Source organism: Aptenodytes forsteri, unplaced genomic scaffold (assembly GCF_000699145.1).
Source record: "Aptenodytes forsteri isolate BGI_AS27 unplaced genomic scaffold, ASM69914v1 Scaffold241, whole genome shotgun sequence".
NCBI classification, from domain to species: domain Eukaryota; kingdom Metazoa; phylum Chordata; class Aves; order Sphenisciformes; family Spheniscidae; genus Aptenodytes; species Aptenodytes forsteri.
In genome coordinates, this window is record NW_008795252.1 from 8071941 (window position 1) to 8091029 (window position 19089).

A 19089-nucleotide genomic window follows, 5' to 3' on the forward strand; every position below is an offset into this window, starting at 1 on the left:
CCACTGTGGATCTTACGTGTTATGGCAAAAAGAGGAGGAAAGAAAGCGTGTTAGATAGATAGATAGATAGAAACTACAGGGACAGAGCGTTGCCCTTCAGCATCAGGCTGACACTGTCAGCTACAGCACTAAGGGAACAGTCAGATTTCCATATTGGCTGAGGCGTACCTTACAGGTGGCTTGATTTACCAGCAAGTGCTGTCTCACTGCCCTTACTTCAACTGTTGAGAGCCCAAGGTAGAGAAAATTACAGTAATTTAAAAGGGAGGTGGCAAAGACAAGAAAAACCTAGACAAGTGCCACAGCCGAGAACAGTGGTCCAGCCTGGTAATTCACACAACAACAAACCATACCAACAAAAATAATCCTTGCAAATTTAAACAAGGCACCGAGATGCATAGTTGTGTAAACTGATTAAGCTCACATTTGTGTTGCTGCAACTCTTCCCTGTCTTTAGTACAGCTCCCCTCCTTTTCTGTAACTGGATCATTTTTAACATTATGCTTTAAGATTCTTTTTTCTCACCTTCCAAAAGGAAGGTATGTCCTTCCAGCCTCCCATGCCCAGGAGGAGAAGCTCTTGGCTTCAGGTGGCTTCCCAAGCCACAGAGGCTTAAAGGGACGGGGAAACTGTAGAAAATAATCATCATGGTAATAATGTTTTTCTGATGCAGAAAGCCCAGACAGAGCTTTTTATTTAATTCTTATGACATTGGCCAAACTTTCAATTGTGGATTTACTGAAACATGTCAGTGGTCGTCAGAGAGCTATAATGAGTGGTGATTGACAGATCATCCTTCAGCACCTAAATAAAGGAAAGGGTTGGCACATACAACATACTATACTGCAAGCCCATAACACTGGGCCTCAAGAACCATTCTGGAAAAGTGCTTAAGATCAGAAGAAAAATCCACTCTTCTTTCTCCCCCCCTCCTCATTAGATACTTCAGCTAATTTGAAGTCCTGATTAAAAAAGAAGAAATAACAGTGTTTAGCAATAGAGATTATTAGATAATTTAATTTAATTTGTATTTTTTCCAATGAAAAGTAAATAGATTTCATGCAGTGATGACAGTTATGTGAATTGTAGTAGTAGTAGTGAAAATGGCTATTGAAATAGTAAAATCTTATTAAAGAAATAAGGATTTATCATTGCCAAATTTACCATTAATTGAATGCCCAGAATAGTATGTGCAATTTTTTCCAAAAGACGGCAGATGCATTTTCCTAATAAGGAGCTTAGCTCCTGTCGAGCTGTTAAAATGCAGATCATTTATTTGAGGGGGATGACAGTAGCCCCTGTAGGGCAGCCTAGCTCAAAACCCATTAGGCAACAAATTCAGAGCCTTTTGTCTTGGGAAACCTGCATGAGGCCCTTGCGCTCTTTCCCTCATCAAAAGGAGCAGTTTCATTCTTACCACTTTCTGAAACGTTAGCTCTAAATTGTCCCTGTGCTGCTTATTTCTCTGTACTAAGCTTCTTGGCATTGGGTATGACCAGCCTGGCCTAATCTCTAGAAGCCAGTAAGCAGCTATCTGGCCCTCTGCACACTTGTGCATTTTTGGCACCATGCACATATTCTGTCTCGCTGTTGAAGTGGCATAAAAGGAAAAACCGAGAAAAGAGGAAAAAAGACATGAGGCAGCCAGGCAGGGTACAGGCATACTTGCTTTTCTTCGGTTAATTTGCTGGGGCAGGGGTTTGTTCTTACTGAGCTATACTTAAAATGTCTCTGTGAACACTTAAGGGGGCTTGGCTTGGGTTACAACTTGCAGGCGTCTGTGCTACTTGAAAAATGACAGCTGCATTTTTAAAGTGTCAAAAGCTGCTGCCTGAAGCACAAGGAAGCACTCTGCAGACCGTGGATCTGTTAAGTAAAACTCTTCTTTAGATTGAAAGGACCTCAGAAATATCAGAACTCCTCTGACTAGATACAGAGATATCCGCTGGCTGGTGTTTTAGGGCAAGAGTTGTGATACTGCATAGATTCACAGAACTGAAGGCTAGAAAGGACCCTTAATTGATTTAATCTTACCTCTCAACACAGCCTGTTACTTTCACCTTTTTGAGCCCAATAATTAGCGATCGGCTGAAGTGTATCTTCCTGGAAGGCATCCAAGAGAGAGAAAAAATACAGATAAATTAAATTAAACTATATTCTTGTAGGTGTCTGTCCATGTTTTTTCATTCAATCTCTTTCTCACATCAGAAGCCTTTACTGGATCAAGTGGTTTCACAACCACTGTGAAAGTCAAGATAACCCGTATGAGCAAGGGCGTGAAAGGTCAGACCTTTTCCTGAGCGCACATGTGACAAGGAGCAATGGCTACATGCCAGTACGATTAAGCTGTCTTTGCATTCCTGTGTTCACAGGTTCAGAAAAGTGTTAGGATTTAGAGGTGAGGAACCACAGTTACCAAGAGGAGGCAGAATTTGAATTCGCTTTGAAGAATGCCTGAAATCTGTTGATATCTACAGCATGTTTGCTACCTCGTCTACTCCAAAACACCCTTCAGGAACCGTTTGGGCATCCAGACAGGAATGAAACGGAAGTTGCCGTATACAGCCAGGGAGGCCTCTTCTTGGTGCATTGATACCTGTTTCTCTGTTTTCCAGAAAAAGGTAGCAGACCAGCCCAATCGGAGTCCCTCCATATGGTTAGCCATGTACAGTGCTTTTGGACGACCAATTCTTCTCAGCAGCACGTTCCGTTACTTGGCTGACTTGCTGGGTTTTGCTGGGCCATTATGCATTTCTGGCATTGTCCAGGGCTTCCAGAATACAACCAATAATACAAATACAACAGAAAAGGTAACCTGACAACAGGGATTGAAAAACTTTGTTTGGTATTAGTTCTAGATTCGTATCAAGTATTTAATACTTTTGGCTGCATGCTTTTATATGTCTATGAACACCATTGTATTATTTCATTGTTTCTTTCAAGCAAATTGAGGGGTTTTTTTGTGAGAGACAGTCAAGTTATAAACCTGAGTAGTGGAAGTCTTTGGTTGCACTCATATGCAACACAGGTGGTGCAGGCTTCCCCCAGTTGCCCAGCTGTCTGCCTCTTGGTGGAGTCATCCCTGCAGTTCTGGGGAGAAGGAACAGTTTTTCTGCTCCTCTTCAACTGTGCCTCCTCGTTTCAGGCAGGACACCCGCCGGTGGTGCCTCAGTGACGCATCCAGCAAGGATGAGTCTGGGAATTTTGCTTAATTTCTGTCCATCTGTCCGTTTGAGGTTCGTTGGCAGGTTTGAGCTCTCTGAAATCTGTTTTCCACTGGGAAGCCGAGAGTAGTCACTCCCTGTTATTATGCTGCTTGTTGCTGTGATGAAATGCATTGGCGCATGTGAGAAGTTGAAAAGCATCCACTTTATTCAATGGCATTCTTGATACTAGAGATGCACAAAAGATGCTAGTTCACAGCTCATTTCAAGTTTCACCGAGACTGAACTTTCAGAGACCACCTCTAAGCACTGAGCAAGCCTCTGATACAGAACATTTTCTATCGTAAGAAAATGAATTTATTAGTAACTAGTGAAAAGATACAGGTAAAATTATTTTACTAGCTGACAGCAGAGAAGACATGATGAAGAAATTTTCCTACGTCTGGCTTCTGATACAGAAACATCTCCATACACTTTATGCAGTGAGTGTTTTTTATTTGAATGAGCAGATAGGTATGTAATGGAATAACATTTTCCCCTCCAGATAAAGCATTTGACTGTCATCACTATCCAAACATCTTCTCCTTGGCTGCTTGCTCCTGACATTCATTTTCTTGACTGATGGTCTGAATTTGGCTTTAGACTCTCATTCAGCCATTGCACTGAAGGAGAGTTTAATTGTGCAGCTTATCAAATAGAGCTCTTTATCATCCTTGAACCTCTACGTGTTGGATTTGAGCCACAGACTTAAAAGGCAAAGTGCATATTTTGCCTCAAAAAAAATTTTTTTTTTGCATGTTGAACAAACAAGGTATTTTAGCTTGAAAATTATCATTTCTGGATCTCAAATTTAGGAATCTGTACCTTGTCCGCTTCCTTTATCTTTTGTACTCTCCCGTGTAGTGGTTTTAGTTGTGGGGTTTTTTAAGTTTTAATCAACACTGGCTGAAGGGAAGATTAAAATCACTGGAGAACTTGAAACCACTCCAAGAGCCTGGCTTGGTGACAATCACTATTTCTCTTGGATACATTTCAGAATACATTTGCTTTTAATTTATGGGTTTTGATAAACTTTCTCTTGGTTGTTCTTGTTACTATGTGTTTCTCCTTTAAATTCTCTCAAGTTTCAGTTAATGTGAATTAGTTGAATTTTATGCTAATTCCTGAGAACTCTATGTACATTGATAAAGGTATCTACAACTGTTATTTTATTATTGATATCCCCACTATGTAAACGTGGGGAAGTTAGATGCAGCAGAATGTTAAGAGAAGAGTTTTCACATACATTTATCTGACCAATCGTGCACTTAAGCAACCCATGTTTCAGAGTCTTGGGCTGGTTGAGCGACTTAGTCCTATTATTTCAGTGGGATTTAGGTGTCTTACAGACATTGGACTTTTTGAAAACACTGTTAGGTGCTTATAGACACCTTTTGGGTGTCAGCTGCCTGTGGCAGAGGGATGAGTATGTGGTGTGAAGAGGCTGGGGTCACTGCAGTGAGGTGAGCCTGGACGACTTGGAGCACCTCTCTCCTGCCTGCAGTCTCATGGCGGATGACAGTAATCCAGAGTGATGAAGGAATCTTCAAGAGGATAGGTACGTGGCTTATTTTCCGATATTTCCCAAGCCTTTCATCTCAGAATCAGGCTGCGTATTTCAGTAGAACAGGCTTTTTCCTTCTTCTTTTTTTTTTTTGGTAAGAATTTCAGTACATCCTGCTTCCAGCTGGATCGGAAATACCAAAGGAATAGCCTTCCTTGCAGTATTTTGGTACATTTGTTTCCTTTTCTGCCTGAAACAGAGCAGCGCAGTGAACATAAAAACTAGAAAATGAAAACAAATAAAGTGATTTAAACAATATTTTTTTTTCCCCTGTTGAGGCATTTAAACCTCATTTTGTGGGGAATACTGGCATATATATTCTTACTTTATTCAGAGTTCACAGGTATCATAGACTATATTTCTAGAAGGAATCGTTTCCATAATATACAAATGCAACATAAGTAACTAATCCCGTATAATAAAAAATATTTTCTTGCAGCTTCTTCGTGATGCAGGTGGAATGAGCTTTATTTTCTACTGAGTAGCATTTCTATCCTACAAATCATCACAATTCGATGGAGAAACTAAAGCTAAGGCAAACGTGGTGATCTCATTGTCCCTTTCCTGCTAAAACCAATTCATCTTAGAACTGCTGGAAGTTAAGATCCTAAGTCTTTGGAACATGAACAGAGTATTTAATTTGTATCCAAATGATTTTGATATATAGGACAGTGAGAAATCTGATTTCTATAACTTTCCCATATACCATCAATATTCTTATTCTAATGCAATGACTGAATTTCCTTGTTTCCAGTGTCTCAAGAATATACAATCCCTCCTATGCCACTTTCATAGGTTTTTTCCTTTCTTTTCAGGTGAAGGATCCATCAAACTCATATCTTTCCTCAGAGGAATTCCTCAGGAATGTTTATGTTTTGGCAGTTCTTCTCTTCCTGGCCCTTATCTTGCAGAGGACATTCCTGCAGGCGTCCTACTATGTGACTACAGAAACTGGCATCAACCTACGAGGTGCTTTATTGGTGAGCAAAGATGTTCCCATGATCTGCCAAGAATTTCACTAATAGCTCCAGCTATTTCACTAATAATAGCTCCAGCTTTGTACTTTCATTTGTCTTGTTCTTTATCTGAAGACTCAGTTAACAATTGTTTGAGGGAAGATATGCACTGTATTTTTATACAGAAAGCTAGAAGAAGTAGTATCACTGACACAGCCAAACTGATGGCAGCAATTCCTTTTGCTAAAATCTAAAACCATCATACTAACATGTAGAAGTTTAACACTCACTCTGTGCATATAAGAACATATCTTTGCAGATCACGTTAGGTATATGAAGATAAGCAGTGTTGTTTTGGCTCTGCATCTGCTTTGTTCATTCGCTTATGAGGTTACTTCTGCTGACTGTGAACAAAGTCATCTGCAGAGTATCTTTAGCCGAGCTACGTTTTACGGGAACATTGTCCATGTATCATGAGTGGTGATTCTGAATATTTATGCCCTTGTGCACAGAGCCCTGTGGGATGGGACAGGAGTGATTCATCTCCAAAACTGTGTCTCTAAAACCGGCATCCATTAGCCCTCTGTGAAAGTCGTGTTTATGAACTGGAGCCAGCAGCTCCAGCTCAGAATGTGGGTGGGTTGTAGCAGGGATCTCCGCAGACGAAACTCCACAGACAGCAGTAGCACTGTGTGCAAAACAGAAGCTGGAACTGATGTTTTGCCAGGTGTAACTAACCATAGGAATATCATCTCAGCATGGAAGCTTCTGGTTTTTGTGCGCACTGTGATTGATGTAGCTGTTTCAAACATTTTCTGCCTTCTCCCAGGATAGATGGTACAGACTTGGTGAAGAAAGAGTGCCTGATTATTCCCTTGTGCTTTTGTGACTCTCACTTGCCAGAATGGGGACTCTTAGGACCATATGCAGCTGATGTAATTCACCATGGTCTGTAGGCATTTCTGATTAATTCTACAGGATCTACCTTGCTTGTGGACAAAACGGGGCAAAGAGCACAAAGTATTTTAAAAAATTCCTTGAAGCTGCAGTGTTTGCTATTTGGTCATAACTGCGAACTGGGCTCACAACATTTGTCTTTAAAATTCTGGTAGCTATAAACCCGGATTAATTTTAAACCCTGTCAAGCTCCTACAAATCTTATGGAAATAGATGGCCAGGTAAAGGAGAGAAACCCCAAAGAATACATACCCACCCTGATCAAAACTTCATAGCATGAGTTTAACTATTTTATCAGAAACAAGGATCTCTCTGACAGACAGCGTCACAGAAAAGCAGGCTCACCAAAAGTTTATTAAAAAAGATCTTTGCCCAATCTCCTAAAGTTTGATGTTTTCTTGTCATTTTGTTCTATTTTAGGTCTGCATTAAGCAACAAACCTTTTAAGAGGAATTGGAGTTTTTTAAAGTCAGTTCTCTCTCTTGTGCTTTCTCTCACTCTGTCTCCATCTCTCTCTGTCTCAGGTGAGAGACTGGGAGAAGGGCTGTCTTAGGTAAAGACTGATACTGCCGTTTGAAACGTCCTGTTACTACTGTTGTTTTATAATGATATCATTTTCATATCTTCCATTTTGTTCCTTTCCCACAGGCAATGATATATAATAAGATCCTGAGGCTTTCCACATCCAACTTGTCCATGGGAGAGATGACGCTGGGACAAATCAATAACTTGGTTGCCATTGAAACAAATCAATTAATGTGGTTCTTGTTCCTGTGCCCCAATCTGTGGGCAATGCCTGTTCAGGTAGAGCATCAAAGTAAGGGCCTGATTTCGGAGATCCTCCAATCTGGTTGAAAAGGGTGTATGTCTGTGAGATGACTACAAAATCCAGAAGGGAACCTGGACTTCACACTCATTTGCCAGGAGGACTAACAAGCAGAAACGTGGTCCATCATCTCCCCCAGGGGCTGGGAGGCTGTCTCTCTGAGGGCCAGTAAAGAGAGAGGATTTTTTTAAGCAGGATTTCCATGTCATGGATATGGTCTGTGACTTTAAGAACGATGACCTGCCATCCTTTCCCTGCTCGTATTTCTTCCACTACTGACACAAGTCATTGCTTTTATTTCTGCCACATGGCAGCAGCACAGGCATCTGACCGGTGCCAAGTATTGCATTTGCAGTGTCCACTTGTAACTGCTTTTTGTGGCAGGAGCAAAAAGCAATTGAATCCTGCTCAGTGACTGACAGCAGCACTGACAGTGCGCTGCACAAAATGCTCAGAGGAGCTTTCATCTAAACAAGCTTAGTTACTATAAACATCTGGTTCTTAACAAGGCTGGGAAAGATCTGTAGGCAAATCTGTAGGAAGGAAAGGTAAAAATTATTAGCCTGAAAGAAATCTTCAAAAGTGCTAAACGACTTAATGACCTATGCCACGTTGATTTTCCATGAAGCTTGGAATCCTGTAGCACCTTCAAAATTTTAGCATGGGGTAGGATTGGCATGGTCCTTACCTATAGGTGATCCTGCCAACATTAAACAAGTTTAAAAAGGGATAGAAGCCACTCTTATAGTAGATCAGTTTTGCTGAAATTCCTGGAACTATATCAGTAATCCATTATAATAGTCAGCAATATTACTACTACTAATGGAAACAAATACTGGGTTTATGTGTCTGTTTTGGGATCGGGTAGGGTTTAGAGAGTCATAAAATAATTTATGGAGAAAAAGACAAAAACGTTTGCGTGGTAACTGAAGTACAGAGGGTTTCATTTTAAGTCACTGTTTCATATCCAGGTTTACTTGGAAGTGTTGCTGTTAATACTTTGAATGTTATTAAATGAACAGGCGGTCTGATTCCTGTGGCTAGTGAATGATTATATGTAGCCTAAATTCACCACCCATTTGTCTCTTTAATCAAGTCTCTGTCTCAGCCACTGTAGAAATGTAATGGCCTTCCTCACCACTGCTGTAAAAGGAAGCTTCTGATGATTTTGCTGGTTTCTGTAGTTCACCTTCAGGCAGTCGGGAGACAGGGAGGACGGGGGTAGCTTGACCATAGCTTTGTCCGGGAATAAGCATAGCATCACCTATGAATTTGCCCCTGCTGAAGAACTTGGTGAGTGAGCATCTGTGGCCTAGGCTATAGAGGGCTCCTTCTGCTCTTCAGCTCTATCAGTCATAGCGATAACCTTACACCTCTGCTCCAGCAATAAAATTGAAAGGAGTATACTTGCTACTTCCTTCTCAAAGTACTATGCAACTGATACCAATGACACTGGTGTTGTGGTAATACGTCTTTCTGCCCGATTAGCTCGATCCGCCGCTTTTTGGAAAAAAAGAGGGAAAAAACTAACCCTTGGTAACTATGAGCTGGATTATAACCATACCACTCTGGAAAAGGTGGTGGGACTCTCCTGCCTTGCCTTATGCGAAGGACTTGAGCTTCAAGGGATGTCCTAAGAAACAGCAATCGTCAAGGCTGTCCCCTCCTCAAGCAGAACAGCTTGTGGCAAATACTGAACTTAGATCTTTCCAGTGTGAGCCAATATAGCCATAGCCTGCTGAAGGTTGCAGTGAATCTTAGAAAATACATTGTGTATCCACCAATTATGGCCTGTTATCAAGAACAAAAACTCATTGCAGGATCAGGCCCCCAGTAAGGGCTTCAGTTTACCCCAAGTACAAATTGCTACTTGTAACCTTGTATTATTTTGCTAAGAAAATGGCATGTAGGTATGCTAATTTACATTACAGAAGCCTGAAAAGCTAAATAATGCTTTCAAAATGTTAAACTCCACTGATTCTTATTTCTGATACTGTATAATAAGAAGGCAGATTTAAAGACAGAATTGACTCCTTGAAGAGATAGCATAAATACGAAGTAGGGAACTAGTTCTGTATGTCCTGTTACTGAGGACATCTCTGTACCATAAAGTGGAGCTTTTTATAAAAATACTTATGTAGTAGAGCTTGTATTAACACGGGAACCAGAATCACGGTAGTTGCATCAGAGCCTTCCCAGGTAAACCTTTGTGGGAAGTGTTCCCAAACCCTTTGTAGGGCTAAGGTAGCATCTTGGTACTTTCCTACAGAGTACATGGTATTGATGCACAAGCTCAGGTTTGTGTCACTCCCAGCACATCTGCATCATGCTTCAGTGCCCGTCTTAGACGTGCCTCTGTCTGCAGTTGCAAGAGGACCACTATGACAGAATGCAAATGTGATACATGGCCCTCCTAAGACCTTTGAATACTTCCAGAGTGATGTAAGGAGCTCTAGTGTAAATAAGACTTGAGGGCAGTGATTCTGTAAAATGCCTTGGGGCAAGCACCATCATTTTAGTGCCCCTTTAGTTCTGTGGAAACCTCATCTGGAATTAGGACTATGAGGCACTAACACAAACTATGCAGTTAATGTCAAAAATAAAGGCTTCTGGGTTCATTTCCCACACTTTCCAAACATGATCTTCTGAAGTACGGGCTCAGCTGATTCCTACGAACCATTTAACTGTTTATTAGAAGAACAAATATTTTTTTCTTGCTATCATTCTGGCATATTGAAACCTACTTTTCTTTCTATGTTGCTTTTTTCTTCATAGATAATAATGGGTGTGATCCTACTCTATAATTTACTTGGAGTGAGTGCCTTGGTCGGTGCCGCTGTCATTGTACTGTTAGCCCCGATACAGTACTTCATAGCTACGAAGTTGGCTGAGGCTCAGAAGAGCACTCTCGTAAGTAAATTATTTCAGTGACATTTGTGATCCAGAAACAAGAACAGGGAACCAGGCGTTCTTGTTGTTAGTGAGCATTCATTGCGGAGGTTTGGGCGAGCTGTCCCTTAATTCCATCGTCCCTCCCCTTCTGTTTTTCTGTGGCTCAGCATCTCTTCCTTCCTAACATTTGTCAGTCAAGAATCTGAAAAATGTGGGCCTTGACCTGCCTTCTCTGAATTGAGTATTTTTCACCCAACTAGCATGGTTTCATCTGAATTCAATTACATGAAAGGGTGTTATTCCTACATTCAGATACTGTATTTCATAGGATGTTAGCAAACACTACAAATGACTGATAAATTATAGGAGGGCAGTATTAAAGGATGTGTACAACCCCTCTCTGAAATGGCTAGAGACTTTATGCTCTCACCCCAAGCTTTGGTATTCCCTAAAAGTCAGCTGGCATTGCTGGATTAATATCTATTGTACGTTCTTCAGTGCTGTAAGTTTATTTTGATCTCTAATTTAGTTCACCAGTTAGAAATGTTTTCTGATACTTTGTCTAATTTTTAACTTTATTCTCATGATCCTTGAACTTTTTAATCAGCCTTTGATGTTTCAAATATTTAAAGATCCTTGTTACCTTAATATTCAGTAAGCAAATTATACATACGTGGATCTAATCTTCAGCAGACTTCAATCCTGTTGAGTTGTGCCAATTTATATCAACACAGGATTTATTTTTGCATAATTTCAGAAATAGTCTGAATCTTTCTTTTTGCTCTGAGTTCCTCTGACTCGTAACATCTTTTGGATTATGATTTTACCAAAACTTATGATTACTGTTTTATGGTGAGGAGCAATTAGCTAAATATAGCAATAAATTTCGCACCTATTTTCATTACTATTATGTATGAATCCCAGAATGAATCTTGTATCAGCAATTACACACGTGTAGTCATCTGTCTATTGTTATGGACACCATTGACCTAGTAATCCACCTCCCTGTGTTTCACCCTCTATTTGAAGGATTTGGATGTTTTGTTTTATTTTTCTTCTCAGAACAGGGTCACTTAATTTCCCCTCATGATTGTAAGCACTTTAATATCTCCAAAGAACACAAAATTGTATATTGTTTTACTCAGTATGACAACTGAAAGCCTGTACAAAATCCCAAACAAACAAAATTATAAATCTTTAATGAATTTTACCACAGAAGTGAAGGGAAAAGAACATTCTCATTAAAACTACAAACCATTATCAATTTCTTATCCTTGTTTTCTTTTGAAATGAAGGACTATTCTACTGAGAGATTAAAGAAAACCAATGAAATACTAAAAGGCATTAAGTTATTAAAGCTGTATGCCTGGGAGCACATATTTTGTACTAGCGTGGAAGAAACGAGAATGAAGGAACTCACCAGTCTCAAAACCTTTGCACTTCATACATCTCTTTCCAGTAAGTAACTATGTTTTTAGCTCTCAGAAGTGGATCCTGTTCATGTCAGCATTCCTCCTGACTTCAGCTAAAGCGAGATACAGCTGTGCCTATAACACTTCTTTTGTGTGTGTGGAATGTGGTTAAAATAAAAAAGGCATGACAAATATATAACACAGAAACTTGAAAATATAGAGCATGTCTTGTTGGGTTTTTTTGTAGTAAGTTATCTGTCACCTTCATTATGACATGAGAGTTATGAGTTGCTTTGTAGTAAGGAGGCTCCAGGTAATATTAGCAGCTCCGATTACAGCAAAGATAAACGAGTGTCTGAAAGAAATTGTATTTTCTGTAATGTAGAATAGCTGAGAGGGTAATGTTTTAGTTGTGTTGCATAATAATTGTGCATAAAACTTTTTATCCCAGTTCGCTAAAGTACACAAATGAGAGAATTCCTTGGCTTATTTGTTTGTGTGTTTAAGATCTCTCTCTGTCATGGAAGGAAATTTCTTCCTGCAGAGGAATTTTCCTTTGGGAGTTTTAATTACTTGAGTTGGAAATAACTGGATTCTTCTAGTGCCATACAACTAATTGTAAAACTGTTTTTTCTTATTTCATATGATCTGACGCCTATTTTATTTCTCTTTCGCAGTTTTTATGAATGCGGCCATACCAATAGCAGCTGTTCTTGCAGTAAGATATGTTTTTTTCACTTTTCCTTAGAAAAAGGAAGAGAAAAAGAGAGGGGGAGAAAGAAAGAAAGAAAGAAAGAAAGAAAGAAAGAAAGAAAGAAAGAAAGAAAGAAAGAAAGAAAGAAAGAAAGAAAGAAAGAAAGAAAGAAAGAAAGAAAGAAAGAAAGAAAGAAAGAAAGAAAGAAAGAAAGAAAGAAAGAAAGAAAGAAAGAAAGAAAGAAAGAAAGAAAGAAAGAAAGAAAGAAAGAAAGAAAGAAAGAAAGAAAGAAAGAAAGAAAGAAAAAGAAAGAAAGAAAGAAAGGGCACCATTGTTATTGTAGGACATATTCCTCAAAACAGGCAGATGAGTTAATGTGCCCCCACTAACTGTAGGATAGCATGACACTGGAATTGCCCATTCCCAGCGCTGGTATTTCACCAGCTGTCGTTTGGATTGGTAAAAACAAAAAGAAATATAAATTTTTACTATAAGAAAGAAAGAAAGAAAGAAAAAAATCATTGTGACTTGAAAGAAGACCCATTTTGAGAAGCCCTCATTTTGAAAGGTTTTTGGGTGGCTTTGCTTTTCTATTGTCTAGCAGCAAAAATCATTCCTGTTTCAAAATACAGTATAAGCCACCATTTCAGCTTTCAAGAAAGGGTACTTTGCAGTTTAAGAAGAAATAAATTTTGCTTGTCCTCTGGCCAGGTTTAAATCTCAGCCTAATGCACTAGAGGAACTATGGCATGCCGGTCAGTAAGGAGTCTTCATAGACCAAATTCTGAGGGCATTACTCAGAGTATGCTGACAGTGTGTACCAGAATTGGATGAAATATGACCATAGTTCTGCATCTGTGAAAAAAACCATAAGATTTATTAGATTCTTACTGATTTTTCTGGCTTGTGTGTTTCCTCTAAACACTGAAGTCAGTTACAAAACTTTACAAAACTAAATGCTTTGATTTTATAAAGAAATTTTTTTCATTCTTAAATGTGTAAATCTCTTGAAATCATTGGCAAGTTTTTAAAATCTTTTTCACTTTAATAGAAGACACCTTGCTCTCCAATTTACTGGGATTCCCAATACATTGAGGTATATAGTTATTGGCCTTAGTTGAGCAAAATATTTCGCTTGCTGTCCTTGTCCATCTTTTTCAAGAGTCTTTATCCTGACATGCTCTTTTCCTGATGTGACAGACCTTTGTGACTTACGCGTATACCAATGACAAGCCGCTGCAGCCCGCCCAGGCCTTTGCATCACTGTCATTGTTTCACATCCTGGTCACACCACTGTTCCTGCTCTCCACTGTGGTTCGTTTTGCAGTCAAGGCTATCGTAAGGTAAGTGGCCCTTCTAGTTTCTCCAACTCTTGAACGCCTACCTTCAGTAATACAACAGGGAAGGTGCTGGAGAAAAAGGTTGTTTTTCTACCTGCTCATGTGGAAGAGGATTTAGAGGTGGGACTCGGATGTTCAAAAATGTGAGAGAAATCAGAGTAACCATTTCTTTTTACTGCATGATACAGAGACAAAGAAACTGTATATAATTTCATAGATAAGAAACTTTTTATAATTTCACCAAGTTTGGCAGACTGGATTCAGAGCCCAACTGCCCTTCCTTGGGATATGCTCCTCTTCTCACAGTGTGGCCACCCACCATCACTCTCACCTAGTACTTTTCTGGGCTCTTGTCAACACAGAGGAAGATGAGAGACTGGCGTGAAGCTGTCTAGCAAGACTGGCCCTGCTGATGCAAGGAAGAGCAACTGGCTTAACTCTACCTCCACAAAGGGTGCATTGTGCTTTAAGTGAGAATTTAATATTGTCCTGCTTCTCATTGTCTAGCACTAGCATGGACTCTCTTAGGAAAGAGAGTGGATGGAGGAACATTGGACACTGAAGGACTAGTTGCTCAAGGGAAACTGAGCCCTACAGGACTTCTCTTATGGAGGAAATGCTGTTCCCCTGAATGGCAGTAAAGAGACTCAGGAGAGGAAGCATGGCAAGGCAGACACGTGGGAGTTCAGTCTATGAGGGTTAGGGATCTGCGTGGCAGGACAGCGAGGAAGTTGGCATGAAGTGGAAAAGATTTAAAAAAAAAAAAGTTAAAGGAACTCATAAAATATGTTGCTTCATAAGGAACTTATATGTTCCAGGCATTTATTTCTGCAAATAGCCCGACAAAACAACTTCCTTCATGCTGGGCTATAGAGCACTTAATCTCAAGGGAGCTGGTTGGTAGTAAGTCAAATTTCAGACTTTTGGCTGTTGCGTCAGTGGTCTGTATGGAAAGAGTCATTATCATGGGGCAGTTATGTAGACATACACACTGCCAAGATGTCCCAAGAGGCACAAACTGACACCTGACTGGCAGTAATGTGTCAGATGCCAAGCGCTAGCAGGATGTGAAGACCAAACTAACCTTCCCACCCACAAACATAGTTCCTTCTTGCCAAGACTAAGGCACATTGGCAAGGTATTGCATTGCTCCTGCCACTGCCTCTTTTTGGTGGGTAATGGTAATAACAAATAGCAGTCAAGGGGACTGCAGGCTCCACAGCTGTCATTTGCCAGTACCACACTCGCTTTAAAAAAAAAAAAAAAAAAAAAAAAAAAAAAAAAAAAAAAAAAAAAAAAAAAAAAAAAAAAAAAAAAAAAAAAAAAAAAAAAAAAAAAAAAAAAAAAAAAAAAAAAAAGGGTTTATTTTTATCAAAGCAGCAGCAAGGCCGCATGAGAGATTTTCCTTACATTGAAAATTATTCCTGACTAGTGGAAAATCTCAAGTCTCCTTTATAAATCATCCCAGCCTCTACATCTCTGCACTATGTTTAGCATAGCCCTAATATCAAAACGGTGTACATTTTCCTGAGCACTGCTGGCCATCCCTCAGGACATTATTTAAAGACCATATTTGCCAAAACAAACTTTACCCTTTGGCAAACTTATTTCCTAATATCTTTCTCCCATGAACATCACGTCCCCCAAGTGAAGAATGAAGAATGCGTGCTTGGCCACTCCATGGCTCTATCATCAATCAAATACATGTATATAAGTATGCACTTGTTTGTGTTATGATTAAGTGCTTATCCTTTGGTCAGAATCTCCATTTTATTGTAAAGAGTAGTTCTAGTACCATGAAAGCTTTGAGGGTACCCATCCTGATTCAAATACAAAGTAATGGTTGATGTCTTCTTAGGCAGATGATCAGAACGAGGTCTCTTATCCTCTACAAGAACATAAATTCTTGCTTGATGCACTTATGTAAGACTGAAATTCTGATATGGGAGTTAGACACATACATTTTCCGTTCAAAAGAGGAGATAGGAACAGGTATACTGGCAGGAGGAAATAATGACAATAGCAGTGCTTTCTTGCTAACCAGTACCTCTGTGGCTTGAACTTGTATTTCATACGAAATGCTCAGACAGGCCTTGAAACAGGACTGCTTTCCCATTTGCAGATTAAGGTTCAAATCACTGAAGTCATATGTCCTTCTGCTTTCTCAGTCTCTGGCTCAATGCACCTTGATTTTAGTTTTTGCAAAGTAACATAGCTTCACCATGACCGCTGGGTGCTTTTGTTCATCCCTTCCCCAGATCGATAAAGAGCGAGGTGCTTACGGCACTCTGAAAGGAAGTGTGGCAGAAAGAGAATCAAATCCTTCTGTGATGAAGAATGAATTGAACCTGTGTGCTGTGTTTCCCAGGGGACAGATTTAAGAAGTAGGCAAAGAGAGCTCTTGCTGTATTTCTGCAAGGCTGGCCATGGCTGTGCCGATTTGTGCAGTGTTCAGTCCTCTTTGCATGCAGTGTATGCAAAAGCTGTGTTCAGGATGCACCTAGTGCATTGGCATTTTCAGAGGATGTAGGTGGGTGGAGGACTCATTTATGCATCCTGACTGTGTGCAGGCATGAGAAAGGCACAGAAGAGATAAGTCTGCCAAGATGGAAACCATTCTCACAGAGTTCTAGTGGCACTCACATGACTAGCTCTCCTTTTCATTCCCAGCTACCAGTGCGGTGTTTAATTATTTTGATCTGTCCTTCTTCCACACAAATATTTTTTCACTTGCCATCAGGGTGGCAGGCAGTCCAATAGGAGACCAAAAGTATCCCATGAACTTCTTTTGGAACACTTCTGATACATCCTGCTGGCTGGACTGCACAAAAATGGAAATGTACTCATGGAAACCTGGGTTTATTTAACTCACTGTCCTGTTTTCTTTCAAGTGTACAGAAGCTGAATGAGTTTCTCCTGAGTGATGAGATTGGAGATGACAGCTGGAGAGGTGGGGACAGCTCTGTAGCCTATGAATCCTGTAAGAAGCACACAGGACTTGTAAGTTCTGCTTTATGACACTGAGTTTCAAAGCAGAAAGGCCATATAGCCCCCTACAAGGCCAATGGACTAGCTGATAGGGCTCAGGAGTTTTGGCTTCTAGCCTGACCCTAACATTGCCCAATTTTGCCTCTTCTATGTCAGGATCTCCATGTTTCTATGACATAAAGGGTCCCCAAACACATTTAAGCATTGCTGAAGTGCCAGTAGTAATAAAAACCCCATAATACACCAACACATTTACACATGGTTCAAATTCTCAGTTTTTATAAAAGGCCCAGGTGCATTTCCTGTGGTTATGGGGTTTGTACTGTATATTTCCAGTACAACCCATCGTATGTTGGGCATCTTTAGGTAGGACCGATTCCTGCTCTGTGAAATTCAGAATTGGAGGTGGGAAAAACAACACCAAACTTTGTGAAATAGGAATTCAGTCCAAAATGCTGGTTTTGGAGTGCTAAACATATAATGAATTTGAGTAAAATTTGAGGGCAAAAAAAACCAAGGGAGATGATTTGGGAAAAGATATTTTTTCATTTTGATGTTTTTCAACTGTTTCGAACTGATTATATCATTTGAAATGTGACTGAAACTTGAAGACGGCAACAGAAAGAAAGGATTAGCCCAAAATAAGTTTTATTTTGAGCTAGATTAAATTAGTTTGCCAACCTGAAACAACATTTTTATTGTTTTTCTGGCTTAACAGCTATAAAAAAGGAAACAAAAATGAAATTGTTTCAGCATTTATTTTGCTTCTCTTGTCAACCTTTTGCCCAGCCCTATAGAGAGAAACAGACAAAGTCTAGATGATGGGGAGAGGGAAAAATAAAGGTAATATCTGTAAAAGTTAAATCATTCACTGTAGACAGCCCAGCTCTAAGGAATCACTAAGATTACGCCGATTCAGCTCAATACAGTGGCACTTACAAATACCACAGGTAGCTCAGAATGAGCTAGCTCCACAATCATTATTATGCATTAGTGAAGTAGTCTGCACAAGCTAATTTGATACGCTTCTCGCTCCTGAAGCTATTCTGCTTCCAAGAACCAAACTGGTAACTCTGCACGTCATTACACTTTTACTGACATAGCTTTGTTTGGAGCTACCTCAGGTAAGGCAGACATACCTAGTAGTTTGAGGAGGATGACAGAGCTGAAAATTGGGATGGTTATGCGTGGAAAACCAAAAATCAGGTATTTCCTGTGCTTCAGTTAAGGGTGTTTAAAACATTACAATATGTGCATCGCAGTAGTGTGTCTGTATTATCACACATATTTCTGGTTTCTTCTTGTGACCTAGAATGGTGGGAGGAAAGGGAATGGATTGTCTATTTTATAGGGAATCAAATGCTGTCCTCTCTTGAGAATTCCAACTTTTCTCCTCTCTTCATTTCACTATGTAGCACACCAAGGCCATCAACAGGAGGCAGCCCTTGAGGTATCAGCTTGAAAGCTATGAACAACCAACAAGGAAGCAAACACGTCCTGTGGAGATAGATGATATCGCAATTAAGGTGGTTTGAAAACATCGTCATTCTTTACGAGGAGCAGGTCCTCCTGCAACAGTACCAGATAGTGTCCAATTGCTGCTGTTCTTCCAAAGGCAAATTGTCCATTGCAAGAACAAGCCCTTAAATAAATTAGCATTTTAGCCAAAAATAAAGTGAGAAGAATTCGCTTCAGACCAGCTCTTTATAGTGATTCCCTGTCTTCTCAGGAAGCAAAGAGGCATCATGAGTCTAAAGGAACAAAACCCAGAAAATCTGATATTCAGAAATTAACATAGATTTTTTACACTTTCACTTCATGCACTTCTCGTTCACTCTTAGAACCGAGATCAAAACTTTTAAGTCATTTTTTGATATTTATTATGACGTGTCATTTATTATGACATTATTTTAAGTCATGTTGGCCAACTGTTCCCCACATATGTGCTCTGTGCAAAGAATGTTTCATGGCCCTGTCAACTCCAAAGGAAGTATGCACAAAAAGGCTAGGGTCCACTGGGGAACATTTTTCTTATGTCCAGCGTAAACCTTGTGAATATTCAATTTGTACTTTGGGAATACATTCACAAGGGACCATATATCACAATATGCAGAATGGTTCATTCCTTGATAAGCTATGCTGTTTAGATTGTCACCTGTGAGGTCTTGTCATCATTATTCTTAGTCCTTAATCTTATCCTTGACAGAATGAAAGTATTTGGTAAATAGAGTTTATCTCAAGATCATCCCTTTATTGC

The 19089-nt window shown here is 39.8% G+C and overlaps 1 protein-coding gene across 5 annotated transcripts in view; it reads left to right on the plus strand.

The window, feature by feature from the left end:
- The window catches only part of ABCC9 (ATP binding cassette subfamily C member 9), a 76758-nt gene that overhangs the window by 18239 nt on the left and 39430 nt on the right, over nt 1-19089 (plus strand). For all 5 annotated transcript variants that reach the window (XM_009279016.2, XM_009279013.1, XM_019472005.1 and 2 more), the window contains 9 exons: nt 2616-2810; nt 5583-5747; nt 7329-7484; nt 10282-10416; nt 11694-11856; nt 12488-12528; nt 13705-13847; nt 16736-16844; nt 18248-18358. In XM_009279016.2, the coding sequence (XP_009277291.1) occupies nt 2616-2810; nt 5583-5747; nt 7329-7484; nt 10282-10416; nt 11694-11856; nt 12488-12528; nt 13705-13847; nt 16736-16844; nt 18248-18358 (1218 nt within the window). The remainder of the gene's footprint in view (nt 1-2615; nt 2811-5582; nt 5748-7328; nt 7485-10281; nt 10417-11693; nt 11857-12487; nt 12529-13704; nt 13848-16735; nt 16845-18247; nt 18359-19089) is intronic.